The sequence below is a fragment of the Terrapene carolina genome, unplaced genomic scaffold, assembly GCF_002925995.2.
Source record: "Terrapene carolina triunguis isolate 2854851 unplaced genomic scaffold, T_m_triunguis-2.0 Scaffold96, whole genome shotgun sequence".
In the NCBI taxonomy this organism is placed as follows: domain Eukaryota; kingdom Metazoa; phylum Chordata; order Testudines; family Emydidae; genus Terrapene; species Terrapene triunguis.
In genome coordinates, this window is record NW_020664447.1 from 75,740,656 (window position 1) to 75,755,480 (window position 14,825).

General features: G+C 37.0%; 1 protein-coding gene across 1 annotated transcript in view; it reads right to left on the reverse strand.

The window, feature by feature from the left end:
- The window catches only part of ATG2B (autophagy related 2B), a 73,090-nt gene that overhangs the window by 45,801 nt on the left and 12,464 nt on the right, over positions 1–14,825 (reverse strand). Inside the window, exons 5-12 of the mRNA XM_024219350.3 lie at positions 13,317–13,479; positions 12,557–12,736; positions 6,504–6,600; positions 5,290–5,472; positions 3,908–4,062; positions 2,910–3,024; positions 2,101–2,362; positions 560–710 (exon numbers count right to left, since the gene is read on the reverse strand). Coding sequence (XP_024075118.1) covers positions 560–710; positions 2,101–2,362; positions 2,910–3,024; positions 3,908–4,062; positions 5,290–5,472; positions 6,504–6,600; positions 12,557–12,736; positions 13,317–13,479 — 1,306 coding nt within the window. The remainder of the gene's footprint in view (positions 1–559; positions 711–2,100; positions 2,363–2,909; positions 3,025–3,907; positions 4,063–5,289; positions 5,473–6,503; positions 6,601–12,556; positions 12,737–13,316; positions 13,480–14,825) is intronic.

The window sequence follows — 14,825 nt, forward strand, 5'->3', positions numbered from 1 at the left end:
AGACTGGGGAGACTGCCCAGAAAGCCCTGAGCCTCACATACCACATTTGAGGAGACAGACAGGAAGTGATCAACAAGCACAGGCGCAGCTGGGAGCAGATGGACTATAGTACCTGAATGACAGCAACTAGGGCCACCATCATGAATCCAATATCATATACTCATCTCAATCGGAGTATGAGCAGTTGGGCCAAGAGCAATCACCAAAGAAAACCTGCCCACTGCCCAATTGGATGGGGTGGCAAGCAGCACTTTCTTTAAAATGTTTCAACCTCATTTTCAAAGCAGAGTTCCTTTTGCTTCACACACACAAAACATTAGAGAACTCTACAGGCTTGATCCTTTGGTGGCAGGGAAGAGGACACTGTTGATCATTATCTAAGTTTTCAATTAAAATTTAAGACACGTCTTAACGTTACCCAATCACTACAAAAATACAATAAATTAGTAATCTTAACTTTTCAAATTCTAAGAGTAGTGTAGGATTTCCCTTCTGAAAACCTCTCCAGTTAACATTTCAGTTGCCCTGGTGCTTGGCTAACAAAGGTATTTTTAATTACCTCTGTATAGTGAGGTTGAATGGAGCAGGAGTCGGTAGAGAAAAGACATTCCAGTAGTTCCATATGCCCAATGGACAAATCTGTGCTGAAGCATCGAGAAGCAGACCTTTGTCTTTGTTCATAAGAGACTTTGATGCCAGTACCTATAAATCTGTTATGAGAAATAAAGGTATAAATATGTATAGAATGGACTGCTGTAATCACTTTGAAAATTCAGAAACATCTGGTGTGTGTGTGTGTGCGCGCGCACATATATATTAGGGCTGTCAAGAGATTAAAAAAATTATTTACGATTAATCGCTCTGTTAAACAATAATAGAATACCATTTATTTAAATATTTTTGGATGTTTTCTACATTTTCAAATATACTGATTTCAATTACAACACACGATGCAAAGTGTACAGTGCTCACTTTATATTTATTTTTGATTATAAATATTTGCACTGTAAAAAACGAAAGAAATCATATTTTTGAATTCACCTAATACAACTACTGTAGTGCAATCTCTTTAACGTGAAAGTTGAATTTACAAATGTAGAATTATGTACAAAAAAAACTGCATTCAAAAATAAAGCAATGTAAATTGGTACAGTGATACTCAGACTGAGGCTCAGGAGCTGCAAGTGGCTCTTTAATGTGTCTACTGAGGCTCTTTGCAGCACATGATATTAAAGCTCTGTGTGATTTAATTATTAACCAATCTAAGTTATTAACTAATCAGGATGCTTTTACTATGTTATTAACCAACTGTAGAATACTTGGTCAGGACAGTCATTTTCCTGTGATAATAATATATATAAAATAGTAAATGAAACCATGAATTCCCACTACTGTGGTTCTTTTGGGTAACATTAATTGCTAATTTGGCTCTTGAACCACTGAGGTGTGAGTATCACTCCATTAGTACTTACAACAGAATCTGACATTAGGAACCTAGGATAATGGAATCCACCTATTCTTCCTTCAACAGTGACCAATGTCTAATGCTTCAGAGGAACACATAAAACCTCCACAATGCACATACTGTAATTTAGCAATATTATGCCATGGAAAAATTGGTTCCTGACTCCTGGATGATTTTGTTCACTTTTTTTATTGTGCCCCAACTGACATCCCATTTTGCACTACAAAGGAAAACAAACTCACTCAAAACCACAGACCGCTTGTGTAATAAGACTGCTCTATAAACTATACCTATTTCTTAAAGACGCTGTATAAAATAGAGAAATATCCTGATTTATGCTCCAGACACTGTGTGTTTGATTGCAGAACCTGCATCTGTCTTGATCAATCTCGGCATGAAGAGATTTAGGATGAGTTGTGCACACACGGTTCTCTTTTTTTCCTGAGATTTTTCATTTTGGAACTCAAACCGTCCAAAACTATTTTAACATTTAATGAAAAAACAAACTTCTAGTACATCAAATAAAGTATGATTTGATTCCAAATATTTATGGACATAAACCTAAGTTGTCAAAGCTTATTTAAAAGAATATTTGGTTCTTTGTTTGTTGTATTAGTTAATAGGCAAAGTTGTACCTAAGGTGGTCATGAGAACAAGCCTCTGCAAATACTTCTCGGAAGGACAGAAAATCTTCTGTTGAAAACTTAACTGGATCAATCTTTTCTATTTGGGTAAAGAAATCCAGTGCCATTGGTGTCAGCGGGTTAAGGTTCAGTGACGTTTCAGGTGGTGGTAGAGGGTCAATGTGAAGTACAGATACTGAGAAAGTGCCCAGTGCCAGTCTAAAAATAAGTTCAGGCCTGGATTCATCCACTGAAACAGATCTGGATGGAAGTGCTGAAATACAAAATTAAATTTAATTTCTTACTAAAAGTTAGTCTTCAATAGCAACTTGCACGTCTATTACATTTACCAACATAGCCTTAAGAAATGCATAAATGTCAAACTATGAAAACTACGCAAATCACAATAAGGCGAATTTTATACACTGTAATATATTGAGTCTTTGTTTAATTATAGAAGATTTACACTTTGTGTAGAACTACTTTTGTTGACATTACCTTCCCTTACCTCATTTCTAAATTTGGCCAAATCCCCCACATAAATGAAGAACATCCATGTAAACCTCTCATTCACTTTTGAGAAGGCAGCTAAGCAGGAATCTGTGCAATAGACATGTCATGAAGTTTCCCACTCAGCATAACCTTTATAAACTGTACTGTCTAGAGGAAAAGACTACACACTAATTGAAGAAGCAATTAGGGAAAGGTCACATTTTGGTCTTCTGGATTTTGATGCCCTTTTGCCAAGTTTCAGAACAACAATGAAAAATGTCTAACAACAGTATAAAATGACTAGGAAGTAAACACACATTTTTACTTACAAGTCCTTCTTAAAGGAGTTTGGTGAACAATACTGGGTGTAAATGATGAACTTCTTGGTGGTGGTGGTGGTTCTTGTTTATTAGGGTCATGAAAATCACCCCAAGTTGGCTGAAGCTAAAACACAAATATAGCTGAACTCTCATCTGCATAACACAACAGTTTTCAAGGATTAATCTAATGCAAGCAGTAACGTATGACCAAAAAACAGTATGCAAGACCCTTGTACATATATGCTGTCAAAAGTAGTTTTCCAGCTTGTCATTTTCATGGTATATTAATCAATAGTTTGTCTATTGTTTATCTGGGTGTCAAGCTACATTCTTTAGCTCTGATGATGATCTTCCCCTTGTATTTCTGAAAGGGAGATAACATTGCCCTCACAACTAACACATGTTCCTCTGTTACCCAAAGGAAACTAGAACTGCTCTGCTCTCTATGACCTCCATTCAGCAAAGTAATTAAAAGCATGTGCATAAGAACTGAGTAGGGATGAACATAAACCACAGTAATACTTTGCTGAATTACAGGCTATTACCTTAACTTAGGCAATACCACAACTTTGGGTGCTTTTCTTCTGTTCCTGGTCTTGTATATTAAAACACAGAAATGTAGCACAAGGGTGTGTCACAAATACTCCACATAAACTTATAGCAGCTTGGAAACATACATAGCCTATTTCCTGGTCTTTTAGCCAAACAAATTCATAACTTATGGAAATCCCAGGTTTCAAAGCTGCAGCTTGCTGTGGGAATTACTACTGAAAATCTACCTAACTCCTTAATAAAGGAAAGCCAGAAAGTGATTTTATGCATTAAGGAACCATACAATTTGCTAGTTGATAATGCCACTGGAACAGAAAGCTTAATGTGTGTGTACTTTCTATTATCTGAGAATTTTTCAATAGGCATTAGCAATAAGGAATCAGAATGAAAAACAAAAACAAAAAAAAACAACAACTTTTACTCTATGAAGATATCAACTGTAATCAATACTATACCACTGTAGCACTCAATGGAGAACCTGCTGGTGTAGTAGTGTATGTGCTAGTTAAAGATAGGTCTAGATCCATAGTTGGTGGGTCTCCAAGAGGTGGAAGAGAGGAGAGACTGTGAGACATGTCCATGTCAGCCATTGAGAAGAAAACTTCTTCTTCTAAGGAGAAATTATGTATAGTCAATGGGGTTTTTTTCGAATGACAAACATTAACTTTAGTTATAATACACCAAATTAATCACAGCTGCAGAAACAAAATAGTCTGGATATGACATTAACTAGCTTAAAGTTTATTCACAGCATTTCCTAGTTCACTTATACTGAAGCCCAATAATAACCAAGGAGAAAAAAAGATTTTTCCAAAAAAAGAGTGCATGACCAAGGCAACACAAAACACCAAATTCCAGCAATGTTATGAGTATACACATAATATAAAATGTTTCCATTTATTTTCATGTTCAGGTTAAGACTGCTACAGGTTGCAGTGATTAATTCACACTTCCCATGCTGAATCAGATATGAATTGGCACCTAAAAAAACCAGTAACAAATTATCCATGGGCTCAAAATTAAAAGTAAAGCAGTTCACATTTAATATAAACAATCATAAAATAAATTATATAAGAACAGATAAAATAATAGACTACTGTAAACCTTTGTTAATGGAGCTGTACTAATCTAAGTATTGACATCTTTCAGATTTCTTCTCCATGAAATTCCTGTCTTAAATCCAAATACATTCCTCCAGTACATGCATGTTTAAACTAGGTTTTATAATAGAAAACCAAAAGAAAGAAAAGAAAGTTTTATAGTATTCTATATTTCACTTAGTTCCTTCAAACATTAGTTCTGAAAGGGATCTTACAGACCTAGTGTCTGTTTTGTTGTGTATTAGTGTCCAGACTATTAAATGCCCCAAATGAACTATGGGTACGTCTATACTTACCTCCGGGTCCGGCGGTAAGCAATTGATCTTCTGGGATCGATCCCGGAAGTGCTCGCCGTCGACGCCGGTACTCCTGCTCTGCGAGAGGAGTACGCGGAGTCGACGGGGGAGCCTGCCTGCTGCGTGTGGACTCGCGGTAAGTTCGAACTAAGATAGTTCGACTTCAGCTACGTGAATAACGTAGCTGAAGTTGCGTATCTTAGTTCGAAGTGGGAGGTTAGTGTGGACCAGCCCTATGACTTCAGTCTGGGCTAGTAACATGAATAGGCCTTATATCCTGATTTAAGGGTATAATTAGAGATAGACAATAAGTCTATAAAGGTCACTGTTATTTTGCCCTTCTGAAAGATCAAGAGTGCTTTAGCACTGTACATTAAAAATTATTTTGCATGACATTGATGCTAGGCTGTCTGACATACTGGCATCATGTTTCATACTCACCACGGCTAGAAGGTGTTCTGGTGGTCTCTGTCTCATAAAAGCTCTGCTCAGATGATGCTCCTGCTGACAAAGATTCTTTTCTTAAGTAACGCTTCAGCTCCATCTGAATCCGATACTCATCCTCCTGTTGCATTGGCCGGTTCTTTCTATCTTTATTTGATAATTCTATCCTGCTGGGGCTCTCTGTATTCAAATAGAAGAAATGGAAACATAATTTGTATTTCCTTTCCATTCCACCATGGAAAACTTCAACAACTAGTCAGAAAACTGACTGACATTTTATGAACTTAACTTCCATTTTCACTTCTCCAAATACAAACCAGCATGGAAAACTAACTCCTTTTCCTTCTGTATTATTACGCCCAAACCTAAGAAGAAGATTTTGAGGTTATGTAGTCAGAATAGTTACAGATTCTGTTTTTAAAAGTTCTAGTCCATGTTGGCTTTAGAGAATTATGGAACATCATCTATAATTTACATTATAACACGAATTGGCCCCATTTAATCAATGGAATAGGAAAATATTTCCAACATTCTTCCAAGGATCTTAAAATCATTACCTAAATTGACATAGTAATTGAATTTGCAGCATTGGGAATATATCTAGTTATACACTTGATCCAGTAAAATAAGTTTTATTTTATACACTAGGATTCCAAAAAGGATTGTACATTTAAATGAACAATGGGAGCATCCATAGTTATATTAGATCTGGTCTACACAACAGACCTATATCAACATGAAAAATCCACAGCGCTAAACCCCCTCCTCCTGCGTAGACAGCGTTATGTTGGCGGAAAAGCTTCTGCGGTGCAGCTGCATCAGTGCAGCTGGACTTGATGGACACCACTCTGGTCCAAATTATACCAAACAAAACTGTTTCACTGTTATGTTGTCCTTTTCTCCCTCCACCACTCCTCTTCCCCGGACATTTGATTGTATTCTCCACCTGTTAGCGCAGCACAAACTAAGATTTCAAGCTCTTTTTAAAGAGGCTATTACATATCTGTACACCATATAGAACAATGAAGCCTGGAGACCTGATTGCGGCCTCTAGGTCTTCTCTTTATGCAAATAAATAGATAATAAATATTAATAATCTGGTATAGTAATCACTATGTACATAATCCGGGGACTTGCTTATTGTGCAAGCATTCTTTACTGCTTTCTATCTCATCAAATACACATTTAATATTAATATAATGTTTACTTGCCTGGTCCAGCAATGGCTGCTAACATGTCCAATAGAAGATGTACCTGCCTTGGTGACAGGAATAGGTGTATAGAGTCTATCTCCCCATCTACATCCAACTTAAAAAAAAAAAATTATAAATTCTTAGAACAAAGACATGTCCCTTAAGCTTCCCCAATCAACTATAAGTCACTAGATAGTGTACAGCATCACTCTATAGCAGTGGCTCTCAACCTTTCCAGACTACTATACCCCTTTCAGAAGTCTGATTTGTCTGGCATACCATCAAGTTTCACCTCACTTAAAAACTATTTGCTTACAAAATCAGAGTACATTATTACTGAAAAACGGCTTACTTTCTTATTTTTACCATATAATTATAAAATAAATCAACTGGAATATAAATATTGTACTTACATTTCAGTGTATAATATATAGAGCAGTACTGACTTCACTAGTGCTTTTTATGTAGCCTGTTATAAAACTAGGCAAATATCTAGATGAGTTGATGTACACCCAGAAGACCTCGGTGTACCCCCAGGGGTACACGTACTCCTGGTTGAGAACCACTGCTTTGTAGGGCAAGTGAACTAAACTCCTTATTCTCCTTCTTTCACTCTCTCCTCTGCCACCACCTCCTTGCTGCTTTTAAGTGAACTGCAGGTTATATCTGGAAGCTTTGAAGGATAGAGTCTTCCTGCAACATCTGGGATTGAACCTTCATATTCTTCCAATTGGGAACAGCCTGAAATTTAACTGTACAGTTGCTTCCAACTTTGGGTTTCATAGCAGTTCTACGAAACATTGCTACTGTGCCAATGACTATTTATTTTGTTATGCTATATACACAAAACAAACAAAACCACACAAAAAACATGCACCCTTGGAGGAAAATCCAGGATCTTTATTAAGCAGTTAGCAATTTTGTTTCTTTAATACTCTTGCATGTAATTAATGGCACCAACATAAGGCTTATTTTATGTACTACATACAGAATAGTAAAACTTGCACCTTATGTGGTACATTTCCTTAAAAATTCAAATAATATTTACATAAATACTAGCCTATCTATATTATACAAAATTACTGATTTTCTTAAATAATGTTGGGTTATACCTAAGATTTATTATAAATTGTAACAGTAACAAAACAAGGAAATTAAACTATTTCTCTCCAGACCACTAGATAGCACCACAAACTGAGCTTGTTCCCAATGTTTGCTGTAGGATTACTCCCTTAGTGTTCATACAGATTTAGGGTCCAATTCTAAAACCCCTTACACTCTCACTTGTTGCTCCACCGTCAAGTGTTATATGTTGGAGAAAAGATTTGCCAGAGCAAGTAGTCTTCATGAAAGATGTCCTGTGATAGGGAGTACCACAACTAACATTTACAAAAGAGATAACATTACTGTAGACACATGACAAGTTTCTTTCTATAGTTGCTACAGTTCCTACACGTATTCGATATTTTTGTTAAAAATAAAAAATAAATATTGTCAATTACAGTTCATTAATAATTTCTTCTCTCTCTTTCAGCTTTCTAAATACTTATTAGTAACATACACCAATGTTCATGCGAAGTCCTCACATAACTAAAGGACATAAAGCAACTAACCAATTAAAATTATTTGTACAGTGGTGTGAAAGTCAGGGACCAGACACACCATGTGAGAACAGGAGGTTTAACTCCCACCTCCTAAATAAGCAGTTAAATCACCTGATTGTATGCAAAGCTATTGTACTGTACAAATATAATGAGAACAGTCTTTATGAAAGCTTGTAATGTTCTGAACTTTATGGTCATTGGCCTGGTCTACACTGGAGGGAGGTGGGGGGGAAATCGATCTTAGTTACGCATCTTCAGCTATGTGAATAACGTAGCTGAAGTCAACATACTTGGACTGAGTCAACTGCTGCCGCTCCCCCATCGACTCCGCCTGTTTCTCTCGCGGCAGTGGAGTACAGGAGTCAACGGGAGGGTGCTTGGGGATTGATAGTTGCCCGCCAATGCGGTGGGTAGTGTAGACATACCCATTATGAGATATGTATGCAGACCATGGTTATGTATGTATGTGTATATAGGAAATTGTAACTATAGGGCAACAGGGCAGTGAAGGAGAGTGGGAGGGCACCTCCCAAGAGTAATTTACACAATACAAGAGTAGACCATTAGAGTTAATGGAAAGACATTGAAACAACCTTGCTTCAACACAAGAGGGAATTTTCCCCACTCTCAGGGCTTGTCTACACTTGAAACGCTACAGTAGCGCAGCTGTAACAATGGTTCTCCCATAGAATCATAGAATATCAGGGTTGGAAGGGACCTCAGGAGGTCATCTAGTCCAACCCCCTGCTCAAAGCAGGACCAATCCCCAACTAAATCATCCCAGCCAGGGCTTTGTCAAGCCTGACCTTAAAAACCTCTAAGGAAGGAGATTCCACCACCTCCCTAGGTAACCCATTCCAGTGCTTCACCACCCTCCCAGTGAAATAGTTTTTCCTAATATCCATCAGCATAGGCAATTCACCTCCCTGAGAGGCTGTAGCTAGGTTCACGGAAGAATTCTTCTGTTGATCTAGCACTTTCTACAGAGGAACTTAGGACGGTTTAAGTACGCTGTTCAGTGATATACATTCAGTGATATACATTTTTCACACCCTTGAGTGATATAAAGGATAGCTCAGTGGTTTGAGAGAAGTTCAATCCTTGAGGGGGCCACTTAGGGATCTGGAGCAAAATCAGTACTTGGTCCTGCTAGTGAAGGCAGGGGACTGGACTTGATGACCTTTCAGGGTCCCTTCCGGTTCTATGAGATAGGTATATCTCCATAGATTATTTATTATTATATTAATTAAGACAACCTAATTTTCTAGTACAGATCAGTCAACATGCCAGGAGAGAAAAATAAAAAGAGAGAAAAGCCTTTTTAAAAGGATGCTTAAAACTGAAGTTTTCATCCAGAAACTGAGTGACAGTCACTTAGCGGGTGCTGTCTATGAAATACTGGATCTCTTTTATGGCATGGAGTACATCAGAACAGTGTTCAAAGGCAACAGCTATTTTACATTAGAACAGGGATTTTATCTAATGTAGAAGTGTAAAGCCTGAAGTTTTAGTCTTTATGTTTGTTTACTATGTAACTTGTATATGTTTTCTCTTTCTGACTTTATCATCTTTGACTCTGTGATTTTCTACTAAATAACATTTTGTTTATTTTACCCCAAGCAGGTCTCTGCAGCACAAACTGTGGTGTGTATTTATACCTGCTACTGTATTTTCCACTCCATGCATCTGATGAAGTGGGTTCTAGCCCACGAAAGCTTAGGCCCAAATAAATTTGTTAGTCTCTAAAGGGTATATCTTCACTACCGGCCAGATCGGCAGGCAGCGATTGATCCAGCGGGGATCGATTTATCACGTCTAGTCTAGACGCAATAAATCGATCCGAGCGCTCTCCTGTCGACTCCTGTACTCCAGCTCGGCGAGAGGCACAGGCAGAGTCGACGGGGGAGCGGCAGCAGTCAACTCACCGTAGTGAAGACACCACGGTAAGTAGATCTAAGTACGTCGACTTCAGCTACGTTATTCACGTAGCTAAAGTTGCGTAACTTAGATCGATCCCCCGCCCAGTGTAGGCCAGGCCTAAGGTGCCACAAGGATTCCTCGTTGTTTTTGTGGGGAGTGTGTGCACCAAAGATGTCTGTGGGGGGGGGGGGGGGGGGGGCTGGATTTCACACCTTCGGAGCTGATGAACCAGAGAGGAAAAGTCTGAGGGTCTGGTAGTTACGAACTCACAGTGGATGAATTTAGGGAGACCTGGGATTCAAAGGGCTGTTGGGGTCACCCTGCAAGGAGTAACTAGGCTGGTGAAAGCCAGAACTTTATGCTTGTGGGCAGGCTGCTAGGATTAGGGCTCTGAACCAAAGCAGCACAGCATAAATCAGCTAAGGTAACAAGGCAGGCAGTGACCAAACCCCTTACTGGTCATGGGGACCCCCAAAACGTTACAACTGGCTCCTACTGCCTTTTCCTTTCCTTGGGAAAACTGGAAAGAAGTTTCAAATTATTAAATTGTGCTAGCACTTGAAATTAAATTAAATTCTGTTCATTCCTGAGAGGGTTAAAATCTGGATAGATTTAATGTAAACACCTTATTTAATCCCATATTTAAATAAAGAAGCCAGACCATACATCAGGAGGAAATCTTGGACTAGACGGTATGTTTTGAAGAAGAAAACCAATTGCACATTCTGTATACTTTTTCTCTATTTCTATATATATATATATATATAGTCTATTTAATGAATTAACCAAAATCAAAACTGAGCTCACTTTTTAATTTTGCACACCATGTAACATGTATAGTGTTCACTGACTGGTGTTAAAATGTATTTTGTATACAGTTAATGCAAAAAGATGAAGTCAGTATTCAAAAATCAGTAACAGAATGTGATTAGACTTAAAAATCACAATACCATTTACCACACCAACTGATTTGTTCAGTGTTTCTCCCACTACAATGCCCAACACTGCACAAAGCATGCCAGAAATGTTGCACTGTGTTCTATTTACGGCATTGGACAGGTCATCAAATAGAAGTGCAACATAGAGTCCTATACTCAGATCTTGAACTAAAGAGGTTTTTTTCCTGCCACCTTTAAATAAACGTAATGATTGACAGCAGGAAATCTTTTGAACTTTAAAATGGTTGCAGAAAAGCACTTAGCTATTAGTAAATCTAGAACTGATAACCACAGAGCTTTTAATATCTTATAATAATTTATTTCTCTATTTCACACACTGCATTTTCATGGTATCTTCCTTTTCAGCAAATGTTGCCACAAGGACTTTATGTCAAGAATTTTTCTTGAATGAAAAAATACAAAAAAAAGTTCTAAAAAAATCAACCAGCAACTGCAGGATATGTAACAAAGTTCCCCACTGTAGTAGAAACCATATTGAGTAATTTCTGATCTCTGTATTTTATATGTATTCTTTGTTTCAAGTAATTGTATTTTCAATTTAAATTTTAAAATAATTTCTATCATTTACCGTTTGTGTACAGGTATCAGAGCACATTATAAACCACAAATGTGAGTACACTTCATTGAAGATGATTTCAGAACCAATTTTATTATTGATGTTAATAGGAATATTCATGTGAGTAACGTTTATACTTGCCTAAGTGCTTGTAGGATCAGGGCCTTATATTTTCAATACTTCTGTTTTGTCTACAGAAGTTTTGGAAAATCCAAATAAAATACCCTACCAGTAGTGACATTTTCCTTTAAAAAACAGCATTATAATTTAATTCACTGTAAATTTTAATCTAAAATTTCAATAGCATAAATTTTCAAGTTAGTTTTACAAAGCAAGCCTCAACCTGATTTAAATCAATAATTTTTTTTTAATTTCAAAATGAGGAGGCTACAATACACAGAGCAAAAAAATAATGGGTAGCAACAGGACTTTTCATGAAAACAAAGCAATTCTCTCAGGAATTACCGCAATACATAGAATTCAAGCTGTCTCTAAGATACACTGCACCTTGTCTAAGAAACAGACATCACTGTATTGTCTGTACTTTTGAAAGTAATTTAAATGAGATCACGAAATGATTTATCATAGCTTCTTTTACAATTTGCTTTGGTAGAAGTTGTGAGTAGGGCATGAAAATGGTCAACATGCCTGTCTACCAAAGAAAATAAGACCCCCCAAAAGCATATTGAGACAAATTCTGCACTCAGTTATGAGTGTGCAACTCCCCCTGATAAGTGTGCACTTGTGAACAGAGCAAATCTGCCCATGGTGTTTAGACATGCATTTCCATGCATTCCACAATGTATTCTCAGCACTCTAGGACCTCGTTGGTTAAAGAAAAGATGTTCTAACCAGGGTTATTGCCTTACCTTTAAATGCAGATAATTTAAAATAAAATTAGCAAAATTAAACATAGCCCAAACCAATTCTTTTTCCTTAAAACGCTCAAAACTTTTGCAGTAGGCAAAAACCAAAACCAAATAGCTACTTGATTGTGTCCAGGTAGTTAAAGAATATAAAACTACAACTAACCTTAGCTCCAGGAAGTACTTCATGTTGCTTTAATGTAAGGCTCAACTTCATTTTACCAATCAGCCTACTAATCTGCACAGGGTCAGAGGGAGCAACTTCTGGCAAGTTTCTGGTTAACTGTGGATGTGGCTCATACACAATTTTTGGGTTCCAGCTAGGGGAAAGCTTTGGTTCCGCTGCCTTTAAAATGCAAGGGGAAAAAGAGGCAATTAGCATGCATCCTAGTATGTGTCACAAAGTATACATATGCAAGTCCGATAAATCTACACTACATGTAAATGACAAACAGTTTCACATAAAAGCAAATTTGACATCTATATTAACAAACATATTTACTAGCAAATTTTAAATAAACAGGTATCAAACAGCACTCAGAATCTTGAAGCGTCAGGAAGTGATGGAATTTTTCTTTCAATAGTAAATTATGGAGAGAAGTCTCTCTCCACAGATTAAGGTTGCAGCGAGATTCCAGTACTGTATGCCCTATTTTTAGTCTTCTATAATTTTGCTCTTCAGACCTCACCATCTCCACTCTTACATAATATAAGTGTTTGACAAAAAATTCACAAGGGTTGCTGGGCTCAGAAGTTTGAGAACCACTAATGTAAATGAGTTAAGAGTGCAATGGGCTACCTAAACATTGTTCCAAGAAGAGGTTGGATTCCTTTGTACTTCAATATTAGGCTTATATGTACATTACAATACAATATATTTTATCCTTCATCAACTCTACATATTTATAGGATTTATTTATTTTTACCAACTGTGTAGCTGAACACACTGGAGAGGACTTTGCTGATGCTGGAAACTCATCCCAGAAGAGAGAGACACCTGAGAGCTGAAGTAACTTGTGAGCAAAAGCTGTGGGCTGATGTACATTAATTCCAGAGCATTCATCAGCAGTTTCATCACAGTACATAGTTCTGGGAGACAAAAGCAGGGAAATAAGCATGGTAGGGATGGCATGCACACTTTTACCTTCTATTGTGCCATTTAGCCTACAGTTCATGTTTATATATGCTTTCTCTACATAGATTATTTACAAGGACATTGACTGATGTGAAAGGACAAACCACCACTTTCTATGAATGGGTGGAAATCTTGAGGTTCTTGCAGGACACTAGTAATAACAGTTGCGCTATACGTTTGAAGTCAATGTGTCCTAATATGAGATCCTACTATTTACTGTTTAATCGTATCTCAAAGTGAAGAAGTTTGCCCTATATTACTGTTTTTGTTTATTTACATTAAGACATCTGTAACTGCGTTCTAGTCTCACGACTAAAGTATGGTTTTGGAATGGATAAATCTACAACATATGTATTTTATATAGTCTTAAAGCACTACTTGGATGGAACACTTTCCTTTATGTCAGTCATTTCTGTTTAATAAATTAACAGAACTTAAGTTATGCCTAGGACGTCCCCAAAATTCACCCTTCTAAATTTTCTGAAATGAAATTTTATCTATTAAAATACCGCTAAATTGTGTAAATAGAAGAACAGTAGAAAATTTAAGAGATATAATTTACAATGGGAACACACACATAATTTTATCTTAACTAAAATAACTCAAACAGCACCACTCTGTTATAACACTTGAATTAGATGTTCTCTCTTCAAAACAGTTTGTGTAAGGGTAGCTTTTAATGTACAGGGGATTTTTAAGGGGGAAGGGGGGGGCAGTGCAGGGGTTCAGATAACTGGTCAGTAGACATGTGTCTCTCTTGAACTGAACTCAGCAACTGCAACAATGATTTTTTTTGTTATTTGTTTAAGAACGAACTATAATTCATCTGCATTTTTGTGTATGTAAAAACATTATTTTGTAGTGATTTTAATATTCTGCGAGATACTTTTGTTTTCATCATGGCACCAACTAAAATGAGCTTATTAGTCAAATAAGCTAAATAAATACCTTAAGAACATCTACAATTCACAAGTTTCAATTATTTATACAATTGGCTTTACACTGTATGTGGGTTCTTCTAGCAGGTCACACAAAAGCTAGATTTCTACTGATCTGGTACATTAGTACTTTTGCAGGATTAAGGCTTTTTTCCTAAATATAGAATTGTGAGGTCAGGTTTTCAAAAGTGCTCAGCATCCACAACTGGGACCAGATTTTCTAAAGGATTAAGCTCCAATTCAGTCACCTAAATGGAGTGGCCCAATTTAACAATGAGAGCTGTTGGGTGTTGACCATTTAAGAAAATCTAGTCACTCATTTAGGGCATGTCTACACAGAAAACAAAAACAAACAAACAAAC